The 26789-nt window shown below is 37.3% G+C and overlaps 1 protein-coding gene across 3 annotated transcripts in view; it reads right to left on the bottom strand.

Moving 5' to 3' along the window:
• Positions 1–278: 278 nt before the first annotated feature.
• Hecw (Hecw ubiquitin protein ligase) overlaps positions 279–26789 on the bottom strand; it is a 313224-nt gene continuing 286713 nt past the window's right edge. For all 3 annotated transcript variants that reach the window (XM_083120523.1, XM_083120524.1, XM_083120525.1), the window contains 7 exons: positions 20382–20597; positions 15895–16161; positions 13532–13630; positions 12398–12590; positions 7062–7260; positions 5087–5285; positions 279–3103 (listed from right to left, as the gene is read on the bottom strand). In XM_083120523.1, coding sequence (XP_082976649.1) covers positions 2992–3103; positions 5087–5285; positions 7062–7260; positions 12398–12590; positions 13532–13630; positions 15895–16161; positions 20382–20597 — 1285 coding nt within the window. In that variant the 3' untranslated portion in view covers positions 279–2991. The remainder of the gene's footprint in view (positions 3104–5086; positions 5286–7061; positions 7261–12397; positions 12591–13531; positions 13631–15894; positions 16162–20381; positions 20598–26789) is intronic.

Here is a 26789-nt window from a genome sequence, read left to right as displayed (position 1 = left end):
TCAGTGAAACTTACCATAAAAATTGCTGTATTTTGTCAGTGGTCTTGTAGTGCAAACAAAAAACAATACCTTTCACACTAATAATTAAGCTACCAGTAAATGAAAACATGTTTAAGAAAATTAATTTTAGCATTGGTTTCAATAGGAATTTCAAGGGGAATGAACTTCTGTTCGAATTACTGAATAATTCAAATTATCCAATTTCAAATTAAAGAGTCCACTCTATTTGAAATAGACTTGGTATGTGTACATGCTAAGTACCACAATAAAACAACAGGTAAGCTACAAAAGAATGTATTTCACTTTTCTTTTACTTTACACTGATCTGATCAAGATGTGTTCTTTCTCAAGCTCAATCAAGTACCTGTCACAAACCTATTGCACTAATATTTATTTCTTTAAGGTTCAAAACTTAAAATAAGGCAAACTTGGAAAAGCAATAAATGACCTGTATGCATGATACTTTCTGGAATACAAGATTCTTACTAGTATTGACAATGCAATGTATACCTTTCACTTGTTCCGATTTAGTTTAATTTTATCACTTGTAAAAGCTGTTGCCACTATTTTGAATATCTGCTGTGAGACACACATTTGCATCCATTGAGAAGACAGTTTTGTGTCAAGTAATTTCTGCAACTGAAGGTAGCATAAGTTTAGTACTTAATAAAATATAGTTCGCCATTGTACCTAAAGATACCTGTTTGGTGGTTATGCAGAGATAGGTAGTTCACTCAAACTTATGGTTCATTTTACCATGCAGTTTGGTGAAATCAATGGCGAACAAAAACTCCATGGAAAAATGAACTAAGTTTTTTTAGAGTGAACTATAGTCAGTCAATTAAAAATATAGGTGCATATGTTCAAAACCATAACTTGAATTTTAAACCTATTGTTGATTGTAATGTACAGGACATGTTTCTCGTATCTTGTTTCGAAATATAAACATGAACATTTCCTTAGAAAATGTGTCAACTTTTTCATTCACATATAAAATGCTGTATCTTTTCATCTATTCAAACATGTTTTTAAAAATGTCACGAGCAACTGAAATTCGGTGTACAATCGAAACCAAATAAATGCTGAGTAAAACATAAGATAATTTGTTGTGTAAAATTCATGAATGTTTGAATTGTATCTCTCTCATCTTAGGTGTAATGAGAAACCTCAATACATTATTGTAGGTATGGCTGCTACAATGTACTGTAATATGTCTTGTATTCCAGAAGTAGGTCTGCTATGGCAAAGATACAATGAATTTCTTAAAAAGAAATCAGTATTAATGCCATCTAAAGAAATAATGTCATTGCAGAAATCATAACTAGGTCTAAATTTTTTCATTTCTCAAATTTCATACTCAAATTTTACTCGTCCTCTACTTGTGAACTCCACTTCAAATTTACAACTAAAAAAAAAGTACAGAATTATCATATTTGAAATATTTGTAGAACAATATTTTTTTAGGTCCTTTGATTAAATTCGAGAATTTACTGTCAAACCATGAAAACATTTTTTGTCCATTTTTTAAAATGCACCATGTTTTCATAAACATTCTGTACACTTTAAGAAACAATACACAGTATCACAAAAAATGAATGACAGACTTTACAATACGGATTTTGCAAGACATGAGTTACAACCATGTAACAAATTGAAAGAGAAGAAACTATAAGATTATCTTTTTAATCCATGTTGAATGTTTTAAAAAAAACAACATAAAACTTCAAATAAAAGTTGTTTCCACATATTTAGACAAAATCAGAAAACATCCAAATTTGAGATGTAAAACACATCTTCACATACTTTTAAAAAATACTGAACTATCTTTGATGGCATTCTTTCTACATTTTTGTCACACATACAGTAGAAAATATAATAAATAAGAATGAACTGGCATTTTTAGCATGTTTCATACACACACACACACACACACACAACTTCATGAGCATTCATACATATGCATATCATTATGCAACACTAACATCCACTCATATGCAATATATTCACTCTTGACTAGTTTTACTTATTGGTAATTAACAACGTATAATAACAACTCCAATATATATCCTTTACTGTACCATACAATTTCTCAAAACTTCTTCCAAAATGCTTGCATATGCACAATGACGACATAAGCTTAGTGATTAAACAAAACTAACATTTACATAAAAAAAACAAAGATTGGAGAAAACACAATTGTGTACACTTTTTATGCACATCTTCATACTCTTTTTAATTTAAGTTTTGCAAATGTATGTCAAAAAATTCATACATGAGCTACTTACAAGTAGAACACAGCTTAAGAATGACAAGAAGTACTGTTCGAAAAAAAATTCATATGTAAAACAAAATAATCTGCTCCTTCAACTAATCTAAATACATAGAAAACTCATTTTGGCTTTACAAGGAACGCGACACTGTGACACACAACCATAACATATACATACAGATATTGTGGTGACGAGAAGTGGAAAAACACAATTCTCCATATTTTATACCAAAGCAATTTCACATGTAACATTTCATTTCAATACCTTTCAAATCACTTGCTCCAAAATCTATTTGCAGTTTTTATCAACTAGCGCTTCTAATATTATATACTTATGTTTTGGTACAGGTATGTAATTTTCAGAGCCCTTTACAGTCAAGGGTTCAAATATACCTTCTTATATCGTGAGTACATCCATATAACAACATGTGCACACACACATGCAAATTCTCTTGTTCACACACACCCATTCAAATGTGCTTTTGCCCTGTTTGACATCATACTCGCACCCATGACTGATTTATCACAACACTCTTCAAGGCAGGATGAAGAAATTAAGCACAAATAAAAAAAAAATGGCAAGGGATGGTAGACATGTCAGCGATAATTTCTTGCTTTCTTATCTGACTACAGCTATAAAATTGTGTGAGCATTTTCTTATGTAAAAATGCGCTAATTAACACCAAGTGTATCTGCTGCATCTCTAGAACATAATCCAGGTTTCATTCTATCCCAAACGTGCTCGTTTCTTCAACAGCTAACAGTAATTTTTCATACAGAATTTCTGGAGTGGGATATGGTGGTAAGTCAAGCCGATTGAAGCAGGTGTGTGCTCTGTAAAGAAGATAATATATCTTGTAAATTCTTTTAATTTAGGAAAAAAGTAATAACACTACAAAATAATATCATCTACAATGATATAAGTTATTTATTCTTATTTTGAAATGCTCGATTTTAAAAGCTAACACTTCCTCTGTCTTCCAAGTGCTTTTTTCCTAGCTTAGTTTCAAGTCTGAGGAAGACCTTGATATACTGATAGCAACTCCAACTGGTGGTTGACCTTGATGGCTATTTCTGGCACTTTCTTTCCCCCAATCATTTTCGGGGCATGAGGTCCAATGAGTGTCAACAAACTCAGTTGCACAGTAAAAGCTGAAGGGATCACATCGCTCTCCCGAAGCAACATTGCCAAGTGTACTTCTGTTTCTGCCAGTTGTCTTTATATAACTGTGCGTCCGCCTGCATTCCGACCTGTGGGTGGTCCTTCCGGGAACTTCATCGTTCAGGACCGCGTGTGCAGTTGTACCATTAACCCCTGCTGATTTCTGGTGCTGGCAATTCCGTTGCCCGAAAAGACTCTTTCTTGGTTTACAGTACGTTTTGCAACATTTGGTGTACTCAATGCTCATTTGTTTCATCCTGCGAACAACGTTTGGTACCTTGCGACTCGAAAATGCCCAATCTCAGTCAAAGAAAATTCAACTGATCGCTGATTCGCTGTTTCCTAGCTGCCAGTTGGAGTTGCGTTCAGTGTAGAAGGTTGAAAAGTGACTTTGTTAAGGGCGATTTCTTTTTTTACTGAAATATAAACTGCCTTGGTCAGCATATGTAGCGTTTTATCAAACTGAGAATGTTATATTCTAAATGGTATCTCATTTACTTCTTTATTGTTATGGAGGAAAGCTTTGTGCATTTACACGGATCTTGGTAATGCAGAGATCTGTTTTAGGCAAAAAAAGGAAAACATTTAACCTTTTGGTGTCCAAGGCCATTTTCACATGTAAGCCTCTCGGTACCGAGCCGATTTTGAGCAAAATGCAGAGTTTCAATTAAATGAGTGTAGATCGGAGACTCATTGCCCTAGAGAGATGAGTGATATACCGTTGTACGCAGAATGAACCAGAGATTCAGACTATATGAAATTTATGCAAATTAGTCGTATATATGGAAGGGGGAAAGGGGGGAAATCCCCTGAAAATACTTTTTTAAAAAATGGGGTTTCGCCCCCCCCCCCCCCCCCGAAAAAATGTCAAAATGCACAAAATGCAAAATTTATGCAAATTTGGCGTATATATGGAGGGGGAAGGGAGAAAACCCCCAAAAATTATTTTAGAAAATTGTTGAAATGTTTGAAATTTATCTTTTCCCTTGAAAAGAGACTCAAAAGAGAAGTCCCTTTTCCCGCCTTTTCACCTCCATTTTCATGAAGAAAAAAAAGGTGCAAGAAACATTTCTGTTAAATACATGTGTTAGGAACAATATAAAAAAAATCGAAATTCTAGCCAAAAGTAGAAAAGTTATAACGTAAAAACTACGACCCTGACACAGCGTCTCGATCGAGACGCTTGGTTCCGTGAGGGTTACACTTGGGTATCTCGATCGAGGCACTTGGGTCCCAAAAGGTTAAAAATATGCAGAGAATCCATGTGGACAAATAAAAGAATATGCATAAAACAGAATAACTATATAACTGTCCAGATAATGCACACATTCAGATATTTCAGATATCTGGATATTTTGGGTAATCAGAATATCCAGAAAATTTGAATATCTGGATATGATAATCTGAATATCCAGATAATCCAAAATCTGAATAATCCATCCATGTATCTGGATATCAGAATATCCAATATCTGGATACAAAATTATCTGATATCTGGATTTGGCCATCCCTAGTTCGTATTCCATTGTAAACTGTAGGAACACTTACGATTAACCTATCTGTGCATAAAGTGGACTTAAAAACCAAACTCCAAAAAACTCGAACAAAATGTTTTTTTTCCACCACAAGGCATAATACAACATCAGCAGACCTACCTGGGAAGGCTGTTTGGTTTCCCCCACTTCTCGATGCAGAACTTTCTTGGTCCGGTGCTACCACGCAATGCTGAAAAACCTTCATACGGAATGCTTGAAGTGCCAGTCACAAATTGCAGAAGCCGAAGGCGTTGTTCATTTGTAAATCTTTCAATAGCTTGCCAGAACCACTGAATTACAGGATGGTTGTCGTGGTAACCTGAAATGCAACAAAGATGATGCTCTTTATGAAAAATGAAACTCAAATTGATGGTACAGTATGTCTTGGTGGGTGAAAATTTCCATACTTAAATCTCAAACAAGACTTGCAAAGTCTTGAGTGACTTGGTTTTCAAGATCAGAGCCTATTACTTCCCCCTTCTCAAGTAGCTTCCCAAATATCATCACACCATGCTGGGTCAGAATCTAAAATCTGGGGACTCCACCAGGAAATGAACCTAGACTGTTCCCACTAATGGCAAGAATGCTAACACAGGAGCCCATTTTAAATCTTACCCCTCAACTACAGTTGTGACATCCCACGGACCGGTGCGTTCCTTTTGCTTGTTACCCAGCCATTAATTTTGACCTTGAGGCTGCCTATCTTTCAGTACCTTCATCAACTTCAGTGTGCTGTGAAAGCGTGAAGGTAAGTGTTGCATTTTCTGCTTCTGTGGTGTTCTATTTATATACTGCGGTCCCGCGGACCGTGTTTGACTGTGTTTGAGAGTTAAAATCACCGACGATTTATTATGATCAATAGACAAGAGAATGGCAAATTTTTTTTTGTGGTATATACTGAATATAAGGACCTGTGGTTTTGAAGAATGAATGTTAAATAATAACTAACGACTAACTTCACGTTGATCAGCTGTGTGTAAATACTCAGTTAAGATATATTTTGGCTTAGTGAATTTGTTTTCCTTAAACTCACAATATAAACAAAATACTATTTTTGAAAAGTTAAAAATGAATGTTTCGCTCTCAAAACTACGTAATTGTGTTCAGCGAATAACAAAGCATAAGACATGATTAAATTCACATCATTTAAAACATGTCTTGATATATTTATATTCCCTTTTTTCATAGAGGTCCTGTGGACCGCACGACTGTGCCCAAAATGTTCACGACTGTGGTTAAGGGTTAAGGTAGATGTACACTCATGTAAAGCAGAGCTATAATATATTTCTGATTAAAAATCAGCAACATAACCAGTAAGAAGTGAGAGTATGTAGTGGGGGAAGATCGGTATTATTTCTATTTGTTGAAATTACATGTGGAAAATTCATATTCAGGGTTAACGTTCACTTACTAGCAAATTTTCTCCTCTCTTGTATTGACATTGCTGATTATCATCATAAAGGAAGCATAGTTCAGCATCTATTGTATTAACCAATGTACAAGTAAATGCCATTTAAGGTACAAATAAACTTTATTAGTGTATCTTTATAAATTTCTACTTCTCAGAACTATAAGAATGTAGCATGACATGATATACAAGTATTAACACACACATATAAAGCAATATTTTATGTTTCGCAGAAAAGTCTTTTTTAGGGCAAATATAAGCCTGAACAACTTTCTTATTATGCACATCAGGACTTGCAAGTTTGATCAGATATTGTAAAATGGCATTCAATGTTGATTAGTTTATTGAGCAGGAATGAAATATTTATTTACTGTACATACAACAATTGATTAAAATACAACAGGCAAGGCAACTTATATTGTTTGAAATGCAGTATGAAGATAGTTCTAACATGTTTTAACAATATTTAACATATATTCCACTGAAACTCCAACAATATACAATTTGATCATTACACAAGCAAAACTTTGGTGCAAAATAATTGTTTTTAAATAGCAGAACCACCAATTAATAAAATGCACTGCTTTTTAAAAAAACAGTACACTAATATGAAATGCACTGTTTATACTATTATAATTCAGAAAGTTTACATTGTCAACGTCTAGCCGTCAAAATAGAATTTCTTACCTGATCTGTATTCTGTATTTTTCCTCCAATCAGCGAGATCTATTTCTGCAGTTCCTGCTATGACTAATTCTAACTCTCTTGCATCAAATACTGACACCAGTCGAGGATCCACTACTTCATAGAAGCCACGAACGAGCGATTCTGTCTGCTCTGCTACTCCCCTTTCTAAGCGCCATCTAACAACTCGCTCCAAGTACTCCTAAAGAAGAAATAATACTTCTGTTATTTTCTATTCATTATCATACTGCACGAATACCTAGGTATAATTAGGATATTGTATTGGAAAGTTAGGAACAACCAGGTTACAAAACAGCTTACTGGAATTTATCCATTCTTTGCACCTTTTGATTATTTGCATTTATCATTTGATAATTTTACTTAGCTTTTCTGCCACTTTTGGCTAATTGTGAAGATGAGGATGAGTGATGAGGAAATGCAATTGATGAAGGGCACTCGCAATGAACATCCATGTCCAGGCCAGGACTTGAACCTAGGAACTTTGGTGGAGAGATTGAAAGTCTACAACTTAATGTCCTCAGCCACAGAGCTAGTAATATTTTGGTTATATTAAGTACTGAAATATGACTAAAAATGTAGGACCATACATTATTATTTTTTTTCTGAATATGCCATGCAGCTTATATCAATGCATTTTTACTAAATTTCTGAGACCGGATTTCAAAAGGGAAGTCCTTTTTTTATTTTCCAACACGGATCATGGAATAAATAACAAGTGTTGATAATTATCTTCCACCAACAAGATTACATGGTTTTATATTACCTTTCCCCTTTTTCAGCCCACATTCCCTTTTTTTAACCTTTTAAAAACATTTTCCTTTCTGGTCACTATATTAACTAGCTTTTCAGCCTACATTCATATTTTCCCTCCTTTTAAAAAACATCTTCCTTGGTACCCTTATTGACAAGATATCAAATAATTTGGAAGACTGTTTTTCCCCGAACAAAACATTCAACAATGCCTATTTGGTGCAGTTTAGAAATAAGAACAAGCACCTTCTACCTTACTTTCCCTCCATAAGTGTTGGGAGTATGTTGCAGAGATTGTTGAAACAATGCGATCTGGGCTTATGCAGTAACAAACCCATTGTAAGCGGCATGCCTGTTGGGTTGAAAGTGTACTTATCTGATACATTTAGACCTTTATTGTGAAGTTTTTTAGAATAGTTTTAGCTTTACTGTGCGACAGTGACGACATTATTGAGTGAAATGGCGAAACCAGGTAAAACTGGCAGCAAGCTATGGAATGTGATAAGCTGTTGCAAGGAAGATTTCATCAAAATTTGCTGTACTTTACCCTCAAAAAAAGAAATGAAAAAGGACTAAAGTTTATTTTTGCATTCCACTAAAAATACTATTCTAAATGAAAGTGCAATATATACCATTCATATATAAAAAGACAAACATTAAATTTCATAAAAATAAAATTCATATTAATTAATAGTATTTTTAGTGGAGTGCAAAAAAAAAACTATAGTCCTTTTTTCCCACCTTTTTTGGCAATAATTTTCCCCTTTTTTTGTCCTTTCTAGTGGAAAATTTTTCCCTTTAAAATCCGGTCTCTATTAATAATTTATGAATGTCAAAGTAATGGTAGTAAAAGTGCATAAAGTTATTGGTTTTTATCACGTGTGTCTAGTATTTCACTAAAAAGTAAAAATACGTAATATGCAGATGTCATTACAAACAAATATAACTACTACACTGAGGAATGCATCGTTACTTTTTGCACTGTGTTGCTCAATTTTATTCTACCTTATTTTCGTAGTAATTCATCACACGAGAACCAGATGAACATAACTTCAATTTTTCAAATTTATGGGAGAGAAAATAATGTATTTGTACGAAAATGTCTGGCTCTAAACAAAAAATCAATAAATTGGAGATATGCGGCTCCATTTTACCATTAGTCATATGTAGGGACACTGAAATTTCACGAACGCTTTAAACGCGAAATTATTTTAAAGTGTGTATAATTTTGTTTCAAGTCAAGTGGATGTAAGTTATGAACATTTTCGGCTCCAATTTATTCATGAAGTTCCGCAAAATACAAATCAAAATGCGAAATGAAACAAAGTGTCGAAGTTCACGAAATAACTTCGAAATTCAGTTGTCAAAACAAAAAAAAACATGTTAATTTACCTTCTTTCATAATAAAACATTGGAATGTTATTTTGCTCGTGAAAGTTCAACATTTCATTCCAGGTGACAATGACTGTGTAAAGTAGTTTTACATCATCAGAAGCGCAAAGCCGCACAGGGCAAACGGTGTCAGTGATAAGTATTTAGCCTCTTTCTTCTCCGTTCGTTCATTACTTCATTCCTGCAACTCAGGCTATCTTGCCCCACTGTAATGCGTAAATACGTTGCTGTCATGTAGAAAATACGGAAATTAGTTTTCTGCTGTTAATGTTATGTTTTTGTAGCTAAAACACAAATGTTTTAGTAGAACTATTTTTTTCTCAGCCAAAGTTCGCGGTCCAAAAAGTTCCAATCAGAGGCCTACAGAAGATCGTGTGTAGTCTGTGTCTCCATTACGCGACACAAAAAAATACGAGTTTCAAGGTTTTTCGTGTCAGTGCTCCTTGTACGCTTGCTCATAGTTTCTTTGGCAAATTACAATGCCCAAAGTTATTTCAGTATTTGAACGTGCTCGAGAGTTCGAGGAAGAAGGATTCTATGTCTCAGACAAGTTTAAAAAAATTCTGATGTGCCGATACTGCAACCAACGAATTGACTGGTCACTGCGAGATATATGCGTAAAACATTGCACTAGTAGCAATACACACAAAGAGAAAAAAGCCTCAGCACTCGAAATTGGTAACAAGAGGCAGGCAACTCTGACAGAATGTGTGGATATACCAGGCCCATCAAAAGCAGCTAAATCGGATAAGAAGGACATCGTGCTATCAATCACAAAAGCTTTCATGGCAGCGAACATACCACTAGAAAAGTTAGATAATCCTGTACTCCGGGAATGGTTGCATGAACATGTTGAAGGTAGGTAAATTTTCAATCTTTAAATCTTTTTTTTCTTTTCTTGGGTTTTTCGATGACGATGCATTTTTTTATTATTATTATTTTTTTGCGAGGTGGTACGGGAAGAGTGCCGACGTAGTTTTCGAGGTGCAAAAATGAATAGTGAGGAAACTATACATGTCTCATATTGGGACAAAACATTGTTTTTCAAGCGTTTACATCATGCGACTTTTGATCCTTTCTTTCTCTGTTGCCAGGTGGTGTGTGGAACATATACCAGGTGTATAAGCTTAAATCTGCTGTTTTGTAGTCAGAAAAACACATGGTTTGTTCATAGAAAGCAACAAGAAATTTATTCAAAGTTCTAGCCCTCGCGAGCTACACATTTTGCCCACCTCTCGGGCAATTTGTGGATACCACGCCAAAAAAAGTCCTTCTCTTTTGAGGCAAACCACTCATCAAGCCATTTTCGGACGTCTGCATACGAATCGAAGTGCTGCTCAGCGAGGGCGTGGCCCATCGACGAAAACAGATGGTAGTCAGAAGGGGCCAGGTCTGGTGAATAGGCGGGATGGGGTAGCACCTCCCAGTTGCGTGTCTCCAAGTAGTTTTGGACCAGTCTTGACGTGTGCGATGGGGCGTTGTCGTGGAGGAAAATCAGCATGTCATGTATTTGTTGATAATCCGGCCTTTTGTCACACAGAGCACGGTGCAATTTGATCAGTTGTTGGTGGTAGCGGTGGGCAGTGACAGTTTCACCAGGTTTCAACAGCTCAAAGTAGACGATCCCTGTTGATCCCACCAAACACACAGCATCGTCTTCCAGCCGAAGCGATTTGGTCTCGAGGAAGATGTTGATGGTTGGCCGGGATCAACCCACGATTTCTTGCGTTTAGGATTCTCGAAATATATCCACTTTTCATCGCCAGTCACAATCCGATGCAGGAAAGACTTTCTTTTTTGTTTGGCAAGCAAGATTTCGCATGTGTTTTGGCGCCTCTCCAGCTGCCGATCGGTCAATTCATGCGGCACCCATTTTCCGATCTTTTGAACCTTTCCCATGGCACGTAGACGCATGGAAATGGCTGCTTGAGTAACACCCAATTGCTCGGCAAGCATCTTTTGCATTTGGGGTATCGTCCTCGTCCAAAAGAGCCTGCAATTGAAGGTCCTCAACCTTCGTGGGCCGATTTTCACGCTTCTTGTCGCTCAGGTCAAAATTGCCGTCTTTGAACCGACGAAACCAATCCCTGCACGTTGTTTCCGATACAGCACTGTCACCATAGGCCTCCACAAGCATTCAATGCGATTCGGCAGCCGATTTCTTCAAATGGAAGCAGAAAAGCAGAGCTTCCCGCATATGCTCTTTTTCTGGCACAAAACTAGACATGCTTACCACAGGAACACTGTCTGTTGTTGTCTGCACGTGCTGACGATGTGCACTGATTCGTGTTGGCAGATGTCCAACTCATACAAACACCAGGTATGGCGTTCCCATGGTAGCTTCATACGCTCACTAACGCCATCTATGAGCAAACAGCAGATTTAAGCTTATACACCTGGTAAACAAATTAGATTTTTTGAGAGGGTACAAAGCTTTTCAGGATATGGTAAAGAGTGATGTGAAAGAGTCAGGTGCATCTTTGAATTTAATTAATATGCTGCTAGCACTTAAAGAAGATCACAAAAGCTTTGTGTCACTAGCTGTGCAAGTGTTGTGGTTTCCTGTTAGTAATGTTGACTGTGAGCATGCTTTTTCAGTTTATGGTAATATAATGACCAACCAGAGATACAATTTAAAACTATGCAATGCAGAGGTTATGTTAAGTGTACACTTTAACTGATAAAACGTAGGTGCAGACTACTTAACTTCTTTTCCAACGAAATGATCTTTTTTCACTGCTTTTATATACCGAAATTGTAACTTTTTAAATGTGAAATTCATGAATTTTATTTACCATAAATCATTGTCCCTAGCTAGTCATATGTCAATGACTCCAATTAAAGCTCTCCAGATGAAAGATGTCAAACAAAAGCAAAAACCACGTTTCTGGAGTTACATTCTTCTGGTTCTCATGCAAGGATTTGGGCACACTGCTTGCAATTTGAAATTAATAGAACATGTGAAAAAATTGTTGAACTAGAAAAACTTTAAAGTTTTTTTTTTTTTTAGTTAGAACCAAAGAACAGTTGGAATATACTGAAACAATACCAAAATAGAAAATCTTTGACACATTTTTTTTTAGGTTTCATTATTTGAAGTACCTTCCCTACCTGTAAGAAAATATCAAAATTTCATTTGAAGTTGCGTGATAATAAAAAAAATAAACTGCACATACCTTTTTATTTTTCTCTGTAACTGTAACGTTTCTACCTCCAGGCTTTAATTCTCTTTCAACTACTTGGCCAAAAACCTCCTCCGTAACAGCAAATGTGAGATCCAACAAATCTGTGATATCATTTTCTTTAATCCACAGTAAGCTTTGGTGAAATTCACCATCTAGGGATTCTAGATCACTTAATGAAACAGGCCTGAAAATAAACAAAGTGTTTAATATTGTAGATAAGGGTTAATTGAAGTTTCAGTATAAATTTGCTCAGATATATAGCAATTAATGCTACCAGAAAAAATGTTTGGATTAACATATGACAGCTTAAACTAAACTCCATGACAACAGCCATTTGAGGGCCAAGGCCTTGTCAACAGATCAAATCTCATTGCAGCTGTGATCTTGCATAAAGAACGGCTGCTCTAATTTCTTTAAAAATTGCATTGTAGAGCTGCAGCATTGGTGAGAAACAGTATTATGATCAGGACGCTACTAAGAGAAATATATATTTTTTCATTCAACTGACATGGAACATGTTTCAATCTTAGGGATTTTATCAAATAGTTTATTATTATCATCATTATAGGGCTATGTGACTGCTAAAGCCCTCCCATTTTTTTTTTCTGGGCATGCCTCAGTAAATTGCACTCAAGCAGCTATGATGTAAGTATACAGAAATTATATTAATTAAGCCAGTCCATAAAATTACCATCAATCTTAATAAGACAACAGTAATACTTCCCTGTTTTTCAATCCAATTCAATTATTACATGATTGGTTCATGAATAAATATTGATAGTCCACAAAAAGTATGGAACTGTTCTGGAGTATAGGGTACCCCAATGTTCGCATGTGTTTACACAAAGTACTGAATTAACTTCTTTGACTATTGTGAGTCAATAGGAGACTCTGCAGTCACTGGATCTAATGTTAACAATTTGAAATGCAGTGCAGTTTATCAAGTTTCACTCCCAAGCTGCCCATATTACAACTTCTTGTAGTCAGCATTAATATGGCAATTTTCAATATCTCTACAGTACAAATGGATCATCCTCAAGATTGAAATGGTGCAATATTTTCAAAATTAATGCTGTTTCAATTTAAAAGTAATATATCTTAGAAATTGTGTAAATATCTACTTACAATCTTAAAAGTGCTTTGTAGAATGGTCGTGTGAAGAAAGCATCAAGAAGGTACTGGTGAACTAATGCCAATCCTAAGACTCTTCCACTAAACCTAAACCTAAAAACAAAATAATGCTTTACTTTATTAAATATATTCAAATTAACACTTTTGCATTACCTTTCAAAACTCTCAATTCCTTTTTGCTATTATGATGAGAATATTACAGAATAATGTGAAATAAAACAACAATGTCGAATATTTCACATATTCAACAACAGCCACATACTGCCAATTTCTTCTGACAAAAATAAATAATTTATTGGCATCAAGTTGATGTACACTTAACATTATTTGGCATCTACAGCTTCACACTACATGTAAATTCGATTTTTTTAGAAATTTTTCCAAAAATCAGAAATCGCCTTCACACAGTAAGAAAATTTTTGGTGACTCCATTTCATATAAATACACATTTTTTACATTGTACATACACAATAATTTGCAAATAAAGTAAACACATTATAAATAATTTCTGGATTTTAGCCTGCTTGTATGCATATATGTAACTTTAAAACCATATGGAATAATTATGCTTATGTAAAGGACAAATACAAGTCATTAATCAACAAATTTGTCCATCAAATACACACATATACATTATAATACATTGTGCATGTTTCTCAGAGGGGTGAGAGAGAGAGAGAGTGAGAGTAGACAGATAATGAGTGTGACAGTGGCGTATTCTGAAAATTTGACCTGATGATTATCCAAAATTCTTATTTATTGTGTATATTAATAGATAATAGCAATAAAACACCAATACAGGCATACAAGTAAAACAAAAAACAGAGTCCAACAACTTTAAATTTTCCGGCAATTTCTAAAAATTTGAAAAAAAATTTACCAGCGGTAAAATAGATAAAACTGTTTGAATATACACTGGTGTACAAAATTAAGAGAATAAACACCGGTTTGCGAATATCTCCCAAAACTGGAAAGACTGAGAGTCACCAAAATACGCACCAGCACTGGTGTAGACTACGGCATCGTATGCGGACGTGGGTGGCGCTGTTACAGCAGTACGGGGAACAAGTGGTTGGGTGGTATTTCGCACATACGTCGTTCGGACTTTGTTCGTACACATCGGCAAGAAGCAGAGCGGTAGTGGTGAAATTCGGTACCGGTGGAGAAGCAGTGCGGTAGAATGAGTGCCCTGGACGTTCAGAGGATGGCAAAAGATGGAGAATTGTTAGGTGATTAGAGGCAGGGCAATCTCAAGTTCAGGTTGCACATGAGTTCAATGTAACACCTAGTGTCATCTGCAATTTGTGGAACAGTTTCAAGAGACCGGATCCATATCCCAACAGGCTTGGCAAGGGCATCCAAAGGGCTATGATCCCAATGCGGATCAGCCACACAGCTCGCTCGTGAGCTCTGTGCTGCCACTGGGACCTCCGTTTCCATGGTTACTGTTACTGAAGGCTCCTTGAGCAAGGGCTCTATGCCAGACAACCCACAGTCTGTGTCCCGCTCACCCCTGTCCACAGGAGAGCTCCTCTGGCATGGTACAGAGAACATCAGCCGTGGACCCAACTTCAGTGGGCTCACTCATGTCCTCTTCACTGGCGAGTCGCGATTCAGCCTCGACACTGATTCGCGATGAACCTTTATCTGGAAAGAACATGGGACCTGATACCATGCCACCAACATCAGGTAAAGGGATCACTATGGCGGCGGAGGTGTGCAGTATGGTGTGCAGTATGGGCTGGCATCATGTTGGATGGCCACACACACTCCATGTGTTTGACAGAGGCACCCTGACTGCGCAGAGGTATCGAGAGGAGATCTTAGATCCCTATGTATGACTTTTCAGGAGAGCAGTTGGCCCTCAGTTCATTTTCATGGATGACAATGCCCGTCCACATAGGGCTCTCCTGGTCAGCGATTTTCTGGAAAGTGAGGATATTTGGCGGATGGATGCATTTTGGAGGGCCTTTAGAGCTTTGAACTGCTTTGAAGCAGGAGTGAGTGTGGCTGCCACAGGCACTTCTCACCAGTCTCGTGAACAGTATGCTGACTCGCTGTGCCACCTGTGTGTCTGTTAACAGTGACCATACCCCTACTAGCCTCACTTTCGGCACCATCTTGTAACAGCAATGTTGGACATTCCTGCTCTCATGGGCATTACTCACGATCATGTGTGGGTACGTTCACTGTCATATGGTGTGTATTGTTGTAGGATATTACTGTGTATCCATACCAAATTGCATTACAGTCTGTCCATTAGTTTTGGAGAAATTCGAAAATGTGTGTTCATTCTCTTAATTTTGTACACCAGTGTATTTTCAAAATACCAATAATCTGAGTGTGACACCACTTACCATTCATGATGATTATCCACAAACGCAGACATGGGTGAAACTTGAACTGTGTACGTATCATTTGCCGAATATTCAAAAAGTCCATAGTATGGGTTGAAAAGCTCACGGGAAAGTAAAAAGAAGAATTCTCGTGAAGGTCCACCATAATCCAGGCCCTCTTCTCGATCAAAAGTAATGTACAGCTTAGATTTTTGGAGATCTTTCTTTGAAGCAGCCATTATCTTGTTAAAAGCATCTTCCAATAGATGTTCTCTTCTTATGTGCAATCTAGAATAACAGCAAATTTCAAATTAGGCTGGTCTCGATTGTGCAACCAGACAGTTTAGATTTACTACATTGAAATCTAGTCTAGATTATACTTTTTAGAGGCCTGGGCTAACAACTTAAAATGTGGGAACATAATAAATGCAGGAACAATTTCCAACATTTTGTTGTACTAGCTGCGGAAAGATTAAGTGCACTTGCACACCTACCATTCTTTTGTGGGGGCAATTTTCCACGACAACAGCAACACCAGCAGTGTGTTTTTCACATGCATCGACACAATCAGGGTTCTTTCCAAGATCTTGGAGGGAACACAGAAAAGCCTGATGGCTCCTGTCCTGCATTGCCAACCTCCCAATAAGAAAAAGCTGTTTAATCTGTGAAATTATGCTAAATGCTGATAAATTGTGCTAGGATCGAAATAATAATAATGAATTACTACTATTGATAATTAGTAACAGTAATTTATTAAGGGCTCAAGTGCAAAATATGGTAAGTGTAATTTTGGTCATTTCTGAGTTGATTAAGAAAAAAGGTTATTAGAAGCTATACTGTAGACAATTGCGCCCCCTAATCACGGATGTCTGCAGATTTTTTCCATGGAGGGACAAGCAAGGTATTTTTTCAGAGGGCATATTACCCCGATAATAGTGTTGCCCCTTCAAAAAAACACCACTTGAATTTGAAATTATCGCATTCCTGCATCCCCATTGTAATAATTAATGTAAATTATTGACTAAAATCAAATTATACATGTGAAATATATACTCTTAGGTTGACATTCGTTTTCTAAGGGAGAGGTTTGGTTATCCTCCCCCTCCCCCCCTTTTCCAGATGTCCATGCACGTGTATTATTATACTATCACCTAGAAATTTAGTGTAGAGGAATCTTATCACAGTTATTAAATGATATTATACTCTTAAAGACATTAGGTATTTACAAGCTGATGAAAGTTCAAAGCAATTACGGGGAAGGGGGTGTAGTGGTGCGACCACAGAGGGGCATTGCCCCCTGCCCAACCATCGGCAGAATTCAATTCTAGGGGTGGGGGGGAAAGGGGGCACACATTGAAGTAAAAGAAAGCAAGACTAGCAGAATCTTAGATAAGCAGGACAAAAGGATACTAAAGATGGTATTAGTTTGCGCATCTTTCTTGCATTATTTCTTCCATAGGGACAAGAGCATCTGCAGGGGGGCACAGGCGCAATTATCCCCTCGATTTCAAATTTTATTAACAGTTTGGCGAACGATCTGAATGAAGAAAATTGTAAAAGAGAATGTCATGACACCCCATGAAATTTTTTGCACCCTTATTGTTTTCAGTTTGCAAAAATTTGGATCTAAAAATTTTCTTTCTTGCTTCGCTCACAATTTGATTGTTTTCTGTAATGTATCGTAAATTGAGAGAGAAGTAAGAACAACTAAGTACTTCAGGCTGTGGCTGCTAGACAGTTATGTCTGAAATGCATAAACAATGTTTGGAGGAAATTGAGCACGGAGATTTCAGAGACAATTTATATCATTTTTGCTGTTGGGTTTGTTATGGGCCAGATGAATTAATAATGTAATGTATTTAAATACTATGTTTATATATATATATATATACACACACACACACACACTTCTGGTTCATTCTTGTTTCTTACACTCTTTCTTTCTTTCTTTCTTCTTAGACTGCGAAAATTATAATTTTTCCACTGTCTGGTGAGTGTTTCCTTTCTCCTTCTTTGATTTTTATTTAGCTCTTTTGGCCCTCCTTGCTTTTATCCTATACACACACACCCACACACACACACACACAGGATGGTCATAAAGTCTTTCCCTCATTACAAAAAATATTTTAAAAAGAAGTTTTACAGCTACATACATAATTACTGTAATTTAAACTTAACATACTCATTATTTTTTTCTTTTGTTTTAGGTACAAGCTGAGTTAATATAGGAGGCGTTGCAATCGCTGAAACTGAAAATGGAGATTTCAGTGCAGGAATAGGCACAGTGTGTCTTATGGTATGCCGATTACTGTGTAGCGAAATTTTACAAGGGAATATGGACGACCGTCGTCCTCCGTAGCCGAGCGGGTTAAGGTGTTCACTCATCTTGAGATCATTCGTTGCGGGACGGCGTAGGTTCGAATCCGGCTCTTGTCGGAATTTATTCGGCCTATGTATAGGGCCGGTGGCAACCCACCATCGTGAGGAAATTGGGGAGCTCCGAGTGAGTGAGCGTAATCCGGTCACGTAGACCTACTATAACGGCTGGAGATACGTCGGGCTGACCCCCCGACTATTCCAATACTGGTTGAAGATCTCCACGCTTAGAGGTGACAAAGGGAAGCGTGGGAGGGAGACCGGCAGTCTGTAGGTATGCCTAGGCCCTTCATGGGCTGTTGTGCGATGGATTTATTTTTTTATAATATGGACGACCACCACCTGATCACAAAAGCATCACTGAATGGTATGCCAAATTTAAGGAAACCAGAAGTGTGGAATCCCGTATGCGAGAGGTTACAGAGGCTACTTTCCACATGTCCAGGAAAGTAAACCGGCACAATGTGAGAATATGGGGTTCAGATAATCCTCATTTTGTCATGGAACAAGAAAGAGATAGCCCTAAAGTGAATGTATGGTGTGGCTTGATGCATGACAGAGACATTGTTCCTTTTTTCACAGTGTTTTTTCAACAAGATGGTGCAACACCACACTGGGGATTAATGGGTCGAAAATTCTTGGATGAGACATTTCCTGACAGGTAGATTGGGCACAAAGGTCCACCCTCCCCCAAATCGTTGGACATAACCTCAACAGATTTTTTTCTGTGGGGTTATGTGAAGGACAGAGTGTATGCAAAACCTATACCTGATCTGAACACACTTGGAAGAAGGATAACTGAATCTGTTGCTGGTGTCACCCAAGAAATGTTGGACAATACACAGCAAGAAATTGTTTATCGATTAGATGTTCTGTGGGCAACAAACTGTGCACATGTGGAAGTGTTTTGACATTGTCAAAAACACTTAATGAATTTCTTGTTCGTTTGCAGGAAACCATAGGACTGTGCCTGCAATAGCTTTTTTAAATATTTTTTGTAATGAGGGAAAATTTATTGGCCACCCTGTGTGTATATATACAGAGAGAAAATGAGGTTTTTCTTTCCTGACAACTTTCATTAAGGATTTTGCCATACACTAGGATAGGGGAAGAGGCAGGTATAGCACCCAAAACACATGTAAAAGAGAGCCAGCCTCCAATGTGCTGTTGAAGTGGCAGGAGTGAAGCATATCACCAAGCTGAAAGACACAGATTTTTATCCCATACATCGGCAAAGAGCAACAGAAAATCCTGAGGAATTAATTTCCTTTAATAGTACATAATGCAACTACCATTCACTACAAAATAAGTTTGATAATGATGTATACAAATACAGAAATATGTGGTGGTTGTGAAACTTTGCAACCCAAGGAGCAGGCACCGCTGATAAATAGTCAATACTGCACTAGTTTCAACAAGGACACCACCACAACAGCCGTAACTCATATGAAGCATTCACCAAATGCATCTACCACACAGGACTCTTAAAGGCACCCTTGACCCTCGGTAACCCTTCGAGAAAGTGAAATATTGTGCATGGTTTATGAAGATTTTGTTGGTTATTAACGTTTTTAGTTATTTTTAGCTCATGGAAATTGTTATTGTGAAGTAAAGTAAAATTGTTACCTTAGCATGTTACCTTACCTTACAGAGAAGCAGAACAGCCCGAAGGCTTCACGCAAGTAAATATAGCACCTAACATAACATTCCACAACAGTAGCTATATGTTTAAGTCATTAGGTTAGGATTGTTAGGTTTGGGACTAATATCAATTTTTAACATGTTCTTTTGCTATTTGAGTTTGCATACAAATGGTTTGTACTAATAAAAAGCAGTGAAACTACTGCAAAATGGTAGCTTTTTACTTACGTGGGCCATACTTTAAGATCAAATAACTCCATAATTTGAGATTTCCACATACAGGAACAGATTTTATATTACATAACATATCCAAATCTGCCAATTAATAAAAAAATCAACGTGATTCTCGAGGAGTATAGTGAGACAACAGTCCCCTTTTAAAATTAAATATTGAAAAAGGCCATTTCCTACATATGTTTCAAACCAAAATTAGAAAGAAAAAAAAATGTAATGCAGTTATTATAACCACACATTCATGTTTTACTACTCACTTCAACTTTCCTGGGCCTTGCCCATATCCTTTGGATTCTAGTTTGCGATAAAAGTTGCGAAGTTTGGCTTCAAAATCCCTACGGTATGGTGCAGGTGCTCTGGCATTGGCTCTTGACATGCCAGGAGATGCTTGGGGTGATGGTTGCGGGGAACCTCGAGGTGAACGTGTGGCTGGGGCTGCTGGCACATAGGACATAATCTCCTGCTCAAACAGGCTGAAAAGGAAAATAGTAATTTTGTAATTACACTTAACTGTGACCATGTATTCATAGGTTTAATCTTACACATAATACACTAATAAATCATATACAGCAAGTCCTAAAAAAGGCGTAACCAATTTGAGTAGTCCATTGACGAAAAATTAATATCACGATTCTTGTTGCACATAATGTGGAATACCTTCAAGTTTATTCCCAAAAATATGTGGTACATGTGCAATACATATGTTTTGTGGCACTATTAATATGGCATGAATGTAAGGATTTCTCTTTAATTTTTCACATCTGTATACTGGTTGTGGTGATCTCTTCGCCTAGCATAACAGCATTTACTTTTCTTATGGGATTCATCAAGAATGAGACTAACATTGGCCTTTTGCAGATTTTTCTATTTTTGTCACTTTACATAGCTAAATCTTACAGTTGCATGGTAATGCATTGCTAACAAAGTAGCAAAAAGTAAACAGTTAATAATTCCAAGTAGCAAAAAAGTAACTTCTTATGAATGAAGTACTGAAAAAGGAACGAATTACGACCGAAGTATTGAAAAAGCAAAGAGTTACAAAGTAGTAACTAGTTACTACTGCAAGTACCAAAAAGTAACTAGTTACTACTGCAAGTACCAAAAAGTAACTAGTTACTACTGCAAGTACCAAAAAGTAACTAGTTACTACTGCAAGTACCAAAAAGTAACTAGTTACTACTGCAAGTAGCGAAAAGTAACTAATTTGGTTACTACTGCAAGTAGCGAAAAGTAACTAATTTGCTTACTACTGCAAGTAGCAAAAAGTAACTAATTTGGTTACTACTGCAAGTAGCGAAAAGTAACTAATTTAGTTACTACTGCAAGTAGCGAAAAGTAACTAATTTAGTTACTACTGCAAGTAGCGAAAAAATAACTAGTTACTACCGCAAGTAGCGAAGAGTAACAAGTTGCTGGGTCAAACAGCAAAAAAGCAACAAGTTACTAACCCAAGCAGCAAAATAGTAACTTGTTTTGAATTAAGTACTGAAAAACTAACAAATTACGAATGAAGTACTGAAAAAGCAAAGAGTTACTCCCCAAGTAGCGAAAAAAACTAACATATTAGAAATCCAAGTAGAGAAAAAGTAACTAGTGAGTAAGGCAAGTAGTAAAAAAATAATGAATTATTGACTCAAGTAGAGAGAAAGTAGCGAAAAAGTAACGAAATAATAACGCAAGTAGTGAAAAACTAACGAAATAGTAACGCGAGTAGCGAAAAAGGTAGCAAGTTACTAACGCAGGTGGCGAAAAGTAACAAGTTACTAACTCAGGTAGCGAAAAAGTAACAAGTTACTAACGCACGTCGAAAATGTAAGAAGTTACTAACGCAAGTAGCAAAAAAGTAACTAGTCTCTAACGCAAGTAGCGAAGAGTAACAAGTTACTACCGCAAGTAGCCAAGAAAGTATCTTACTTTAAAATAACACTAATATAATTAATACATATAAAAGAACATACATAAATTAAAAATTTCACATTAGTAATAAAAAAAGATAAATAAAATTCAATATAAATAGAGCATTCCCTGACATTCGCTACGAGACTCGGCGGCAAGCGCCCCGGCATCAGTGCTTGTCTTTCCCGGTTAACGGGTCCGCGACAGTCGCACGCTACAGTCTGTTTTTTCGCTCTCCCTACCTTCGCTCTCTTTCCCTTTCTGATGACGTTGCAGACTGACGCCAGTATAATCTTCCCTCAGAAGTTGTGTTGTGTCGTGTCCGTGTGTTGAAGATTGTGGCTTAATATGGCACCACAAAAGTTTACATTACAACAAAGGATTTATCTTGGCGAGTGTTACTTCGGAAAGAGGAATTGTGGAGAAGTGCGACGACGTTTTGCAACGAAATTTCCTGGTGTTCCAGTTCCACATAGGACCACTATATTAAACCTCGTAAAAAAGTTTATAGTAACAGGGTCAGTTCCGAATGAAAGTGGAAAGAAAAATGGGGAAATCTAAAAAATAAAGTATATAAAGACAATCCGCACACCATCAGTGAGTTAAAAGAGAGTACTGTACGAGAAATCGGGGGAATTACAGTAGACGAACTTGCACGTGTAAATGCCAATTTCCTTGGGAGATCCCAGGAATATGTTGCAACAAAGGGACATCATTTTCAACACCTTCTGTAGTCAAGATTAGTACACAATATGAAAACTGTAATTTTAATAGCCGACTCTATCGACTGTCGCGGACCCGTTCACCGGGAAAAACAAGCGCTCATGCCGGGCCGCTTGCCGCCGAGTCTCGTAGCGAATGTCAGGGAATACTCCGTAGAATTGAACCAATAACTTCTATATAATGACCCTTGTCTAACGGAAGTGCCGAAAAAGTAACACGTTACCAACACAAGTAGTGAAAATTAACAAGTTACTTGCGTGTCGCTACTCCACAATTCATGCAACGTAATCTTTATATAGTGTTGCACATTCGAAACCTCCAAACGATTCCGAGCGAAGCAAACGCTTTTGAGGGTATTACTGGTCGAAAATGTCGGCATCTCCGTTAGCGCCGCCTGTCGCACTTCTCCCAATCTCTCGGCCTCGCAAGGAATTGGACGCACGGTGTATGTGTGTGTGTGTGTGTGTAAATGTGTAATATATATATATATACACACGCACTATATATATATATATATATATATATATATATATATATATATATATATATATATATATATATATATATATACACACACACACACACACAGTGGCTCCGGAAAGTATTCGTCTGAGGACTGTCAAACCACGTATAGCACTTTGCAAAAGAAGAAAAGTATGAGCAAAATGTAATACCGACACACGTCCACATTCGTTCTGCGAAAATCAACAGAAAAAGAAAATATATTGCCTGCTGTGTTCGAACACAACACAAATATCGAAAATCATGTCATATTACGCACCAAACTAGTATTCGTCTGCTATTTACATAGTTCCATGAAATCACGCCCCCTAGGTACTCGCTTTTGAGACGCAAGGTGAATCTCGTGTGGTGCAAGTACGAGCTTTCTTCCGTTACAACAGGGAATGTGAGTGCTGGAGGCCAGGGTTGGACCTGTGTGGAAAAATGGGGCGCAAATCAAGGGAAACTACCGAAGAGGAAAGGTGTATTGTGGTGAGTTTGTTTCGTAGTGGTAACTCTTTCAGAGACATAAGCAAAACACTCAGTAGGCCAATCACCACAATTAAAAGTATTGTGTATAGGTTTAAGGACACGAGATCATACAAAAATGCCCCAAGAAATGGCTGACCTCCAAAGCTAACACAGAAAGAAAAACGTGTGATAGTGCAGAAAGTTGCGAAAAATCCGAAAGTGAGTGCCCCAAAGTTGGCAGCTGAGGTTGCAAATGAAACTAGAAAAACGGTCGGCAGAAACAGTAAGAAGTGTCTCCATCAAGCTGGGTATCGGGGAAGAACTGCCCGTAGAAAACCGTACATCAACAAACGCAACAGGAAGAAAAGGACTGATTACGCCAAAGCACACAAAAATGACACATATGCCTACTGGAAGAAAGTCATATTCACAGATGAGAGTAAATTTAATTTTTTCAAGTCAGATGGACGGGTCATGGTGTGGCGGAAGAAGAACACAGAACTGGCTGAGAAGAATCTAACACCGACTGTGAAACATGGTGGAGGATCAATACTTGTATGGGGGTGCATGAGTGCCAGTGGTGTTGGGGATCTGTGCTTTGTGGAAGGCATCATGGATTATAAAGCACACATCAACATCCTGAAGTCCCACCTTCCCAAAAGTGTGCATTATATGGGCCTATCCGATGGATACATCTTCACCCAAGATAATGACCCTAAGCATACAGCTCACAACACCAAGTTGTGGTTACTCTATAATACACCACACTGGATGGAAACACCTCCACAGTCTCCAGATGTTAATCCCATAGAGCATGTGTGGAATACGCTGGAGGAAAACATACGCAAACACAACATTTCTAATAAAAATGATCTGAAGAAAGTTCTAATGACTGAATGGCGTAAAACGAGTAATTTGGTTCGATCAATGCCACGAAGGATAGAAGCCATCCTTAAAGCAAAGGTGGTCCCATAAAGTATTCACCATTTGTAAAGATGACACTTTTATTTTTATGTATTGCAGACGAATATTTATTTGGCATCGGATGATGCGTGTTAATGTATTTTTGTTGTAATTCACTTTGTATGACAAATACGACATTTCCTTTTGTATATTTTTTTGTGTGCAAACGAATAAGTAACCGTGTGCAATTTGTGTTCTTTTTTTTAAAAAATTAATGCCAGTCTGTACATCCAATAACCCATTCCTCTATACAGACGAATATTTTCTGGAGCCACTGCATATATATATATATATATAGAGCCAAAATTACCATAAATTTTGCATTTGGGAAAATTTTAAGGGGGTGTTAGCAGTGTTGGGGATGTGTGGATAAATCACTGAACCCAGCAACTTTAGGGACGAGATCGAAAGGCCACCGAGCCGGCGGTCCTGCTGCAAACACTGCTGACCTAAAAAGAAGGATACTGGCATTCTACAAAGAATATGGATGGACACCAGGGGCGCCGACTTGTCAAAATTATTGGGGGGGGGGCCTCTGATCACTGAAATATATGAATGAACGACTCACTCCCTCCCTTTTAAAAAATAAAAATTACGTCTTCGTATAGCAGTTTTTAAGCAGCTATTATATTCCTCATGCAAATGAAATGTAACATGAAAAACGTTTAGAAAATGTTTCAAAGTCTCTTTATGTCTTTTGTGTCTCCTCATTTGTTTTTTAGATAACAATTAACATTTTTATTGAAAAGTATGTATTTACATTAAGAGACAAACCAACCTAACAGTTTTATGCCGGCCTCGGTAGCCGAGCGTGTTGGCTGGTCGACTCAACTTGCTTTGATCCAGAGGTATCGGGTTCGAGTCCCGGCGAGGGTATGGGTGTGTTTTAATGTTCGCAACAGACATGTGATGGGTTGCAAATAGCCCATAAAATAACGAATATTTAACAATTTTATTTAATTATTTACATAAATGCTAACACAAATCGCAGGAAAATAATTTTACTTCTTTTTTGTTCTTGCTACAATATTTTACTTTTTAATTTAATTTTGCAATAATAAAAAAATAGCATGTACACTAAGATATAAAGTGACATACACAACAAAAACATATGAACATGATTTAAAAATAAAGCAAAAGTTGCTCTACGCAGTGGGTTATTTTTCTATGAACTCATTAACGAGCGGTCTCATGTCCAAATTATCAAGCACAGTTTGATGTATGTGGAGTACCGCTAAGCTGCTTAGCCTCTTCTGCCTCATTGTAGATCTCAAATATGTCTTTAGTCGGCAAATAGCACTGAATGACCTTTCGGCTGTGGCTGTCGTCACTGCACAGTGCGGAGGACCATCATGAATTTGGCTCCTGGAGGGTGCTGTCTTCCAAAAGAAACTTTTTTATGTCACGCATGGTAGTTAGAACCACTTTCTTCTGTTTAGCGATATCACCAAGCATGGACATGTGTAAGGAGAGCCTATCGGCATCCAAATCTTGGCGAAAGAATTCTCGCATTTGCTGAAAGTTTGTCGTGCAACTGTTCACAGCTGAGATGCACTCTTTCTCTAGGGCTGTTACTTTTTGTAGTCCTGTAGATTCATGTCCTTGTTTAACACATGATTTTTGCTGTGTCACACACGTCAGTGCATATTGATTTATAATACTATTTTGGAGTATATAACTTGTGATGTTTAGCAGCGTCAGGATTTTCAAGTCTCTTAGGGACGTGACGTTGCCGGGGCAATCCTGGCTCATCAACGAGACTCTGTTTGCCCTCTGTGCATTTCAGCCAGAACTGCTCAAAACACATTCGCTTTTCTTGAAAGATGTCAGTCAACTATTTTAGTTTTGATTCCATTTCTGTAGCACCAATGCGTGGAGACTGAATCTTACAGTTTACCTCTTCTATTGGACCCATCACATGGCAGTAGAGGGAGAGAAAGAAAAATGTCTTGAAGTGAAGCATTGTCTCCAGGTATCCAGCACATTTTGATGCTGCGTCAGTAGAATCTTCAGAAAATTTCACAAGAAAATTGAGAGGGTTTTCATAGTTCCTTAAGATCTGTTGCATACTGGAGGCTCTCAATGTCCACCGATGAGAGCAAAGTGGTCGC

The sequence above is a fragment of the Lepisma saccharinum genome, chromosome 4 (assembly GCF_977018435.1).
Source record: "Lepisma saccharinum chromosome 4, izLepSacc3.1, whole genome shotgun sequence".
Taxonomy (NCBI): Eukaryota; Metazoa; Arthropoda; class Insecta; order Zygentoma; family Lepismatidae; genus Lepisma; species Lepisma saccharinum.
Note: the sequence above shows the minus strand (reverse complement) of the source record. Positions and strands in the feature narration are given on the sequence as shown.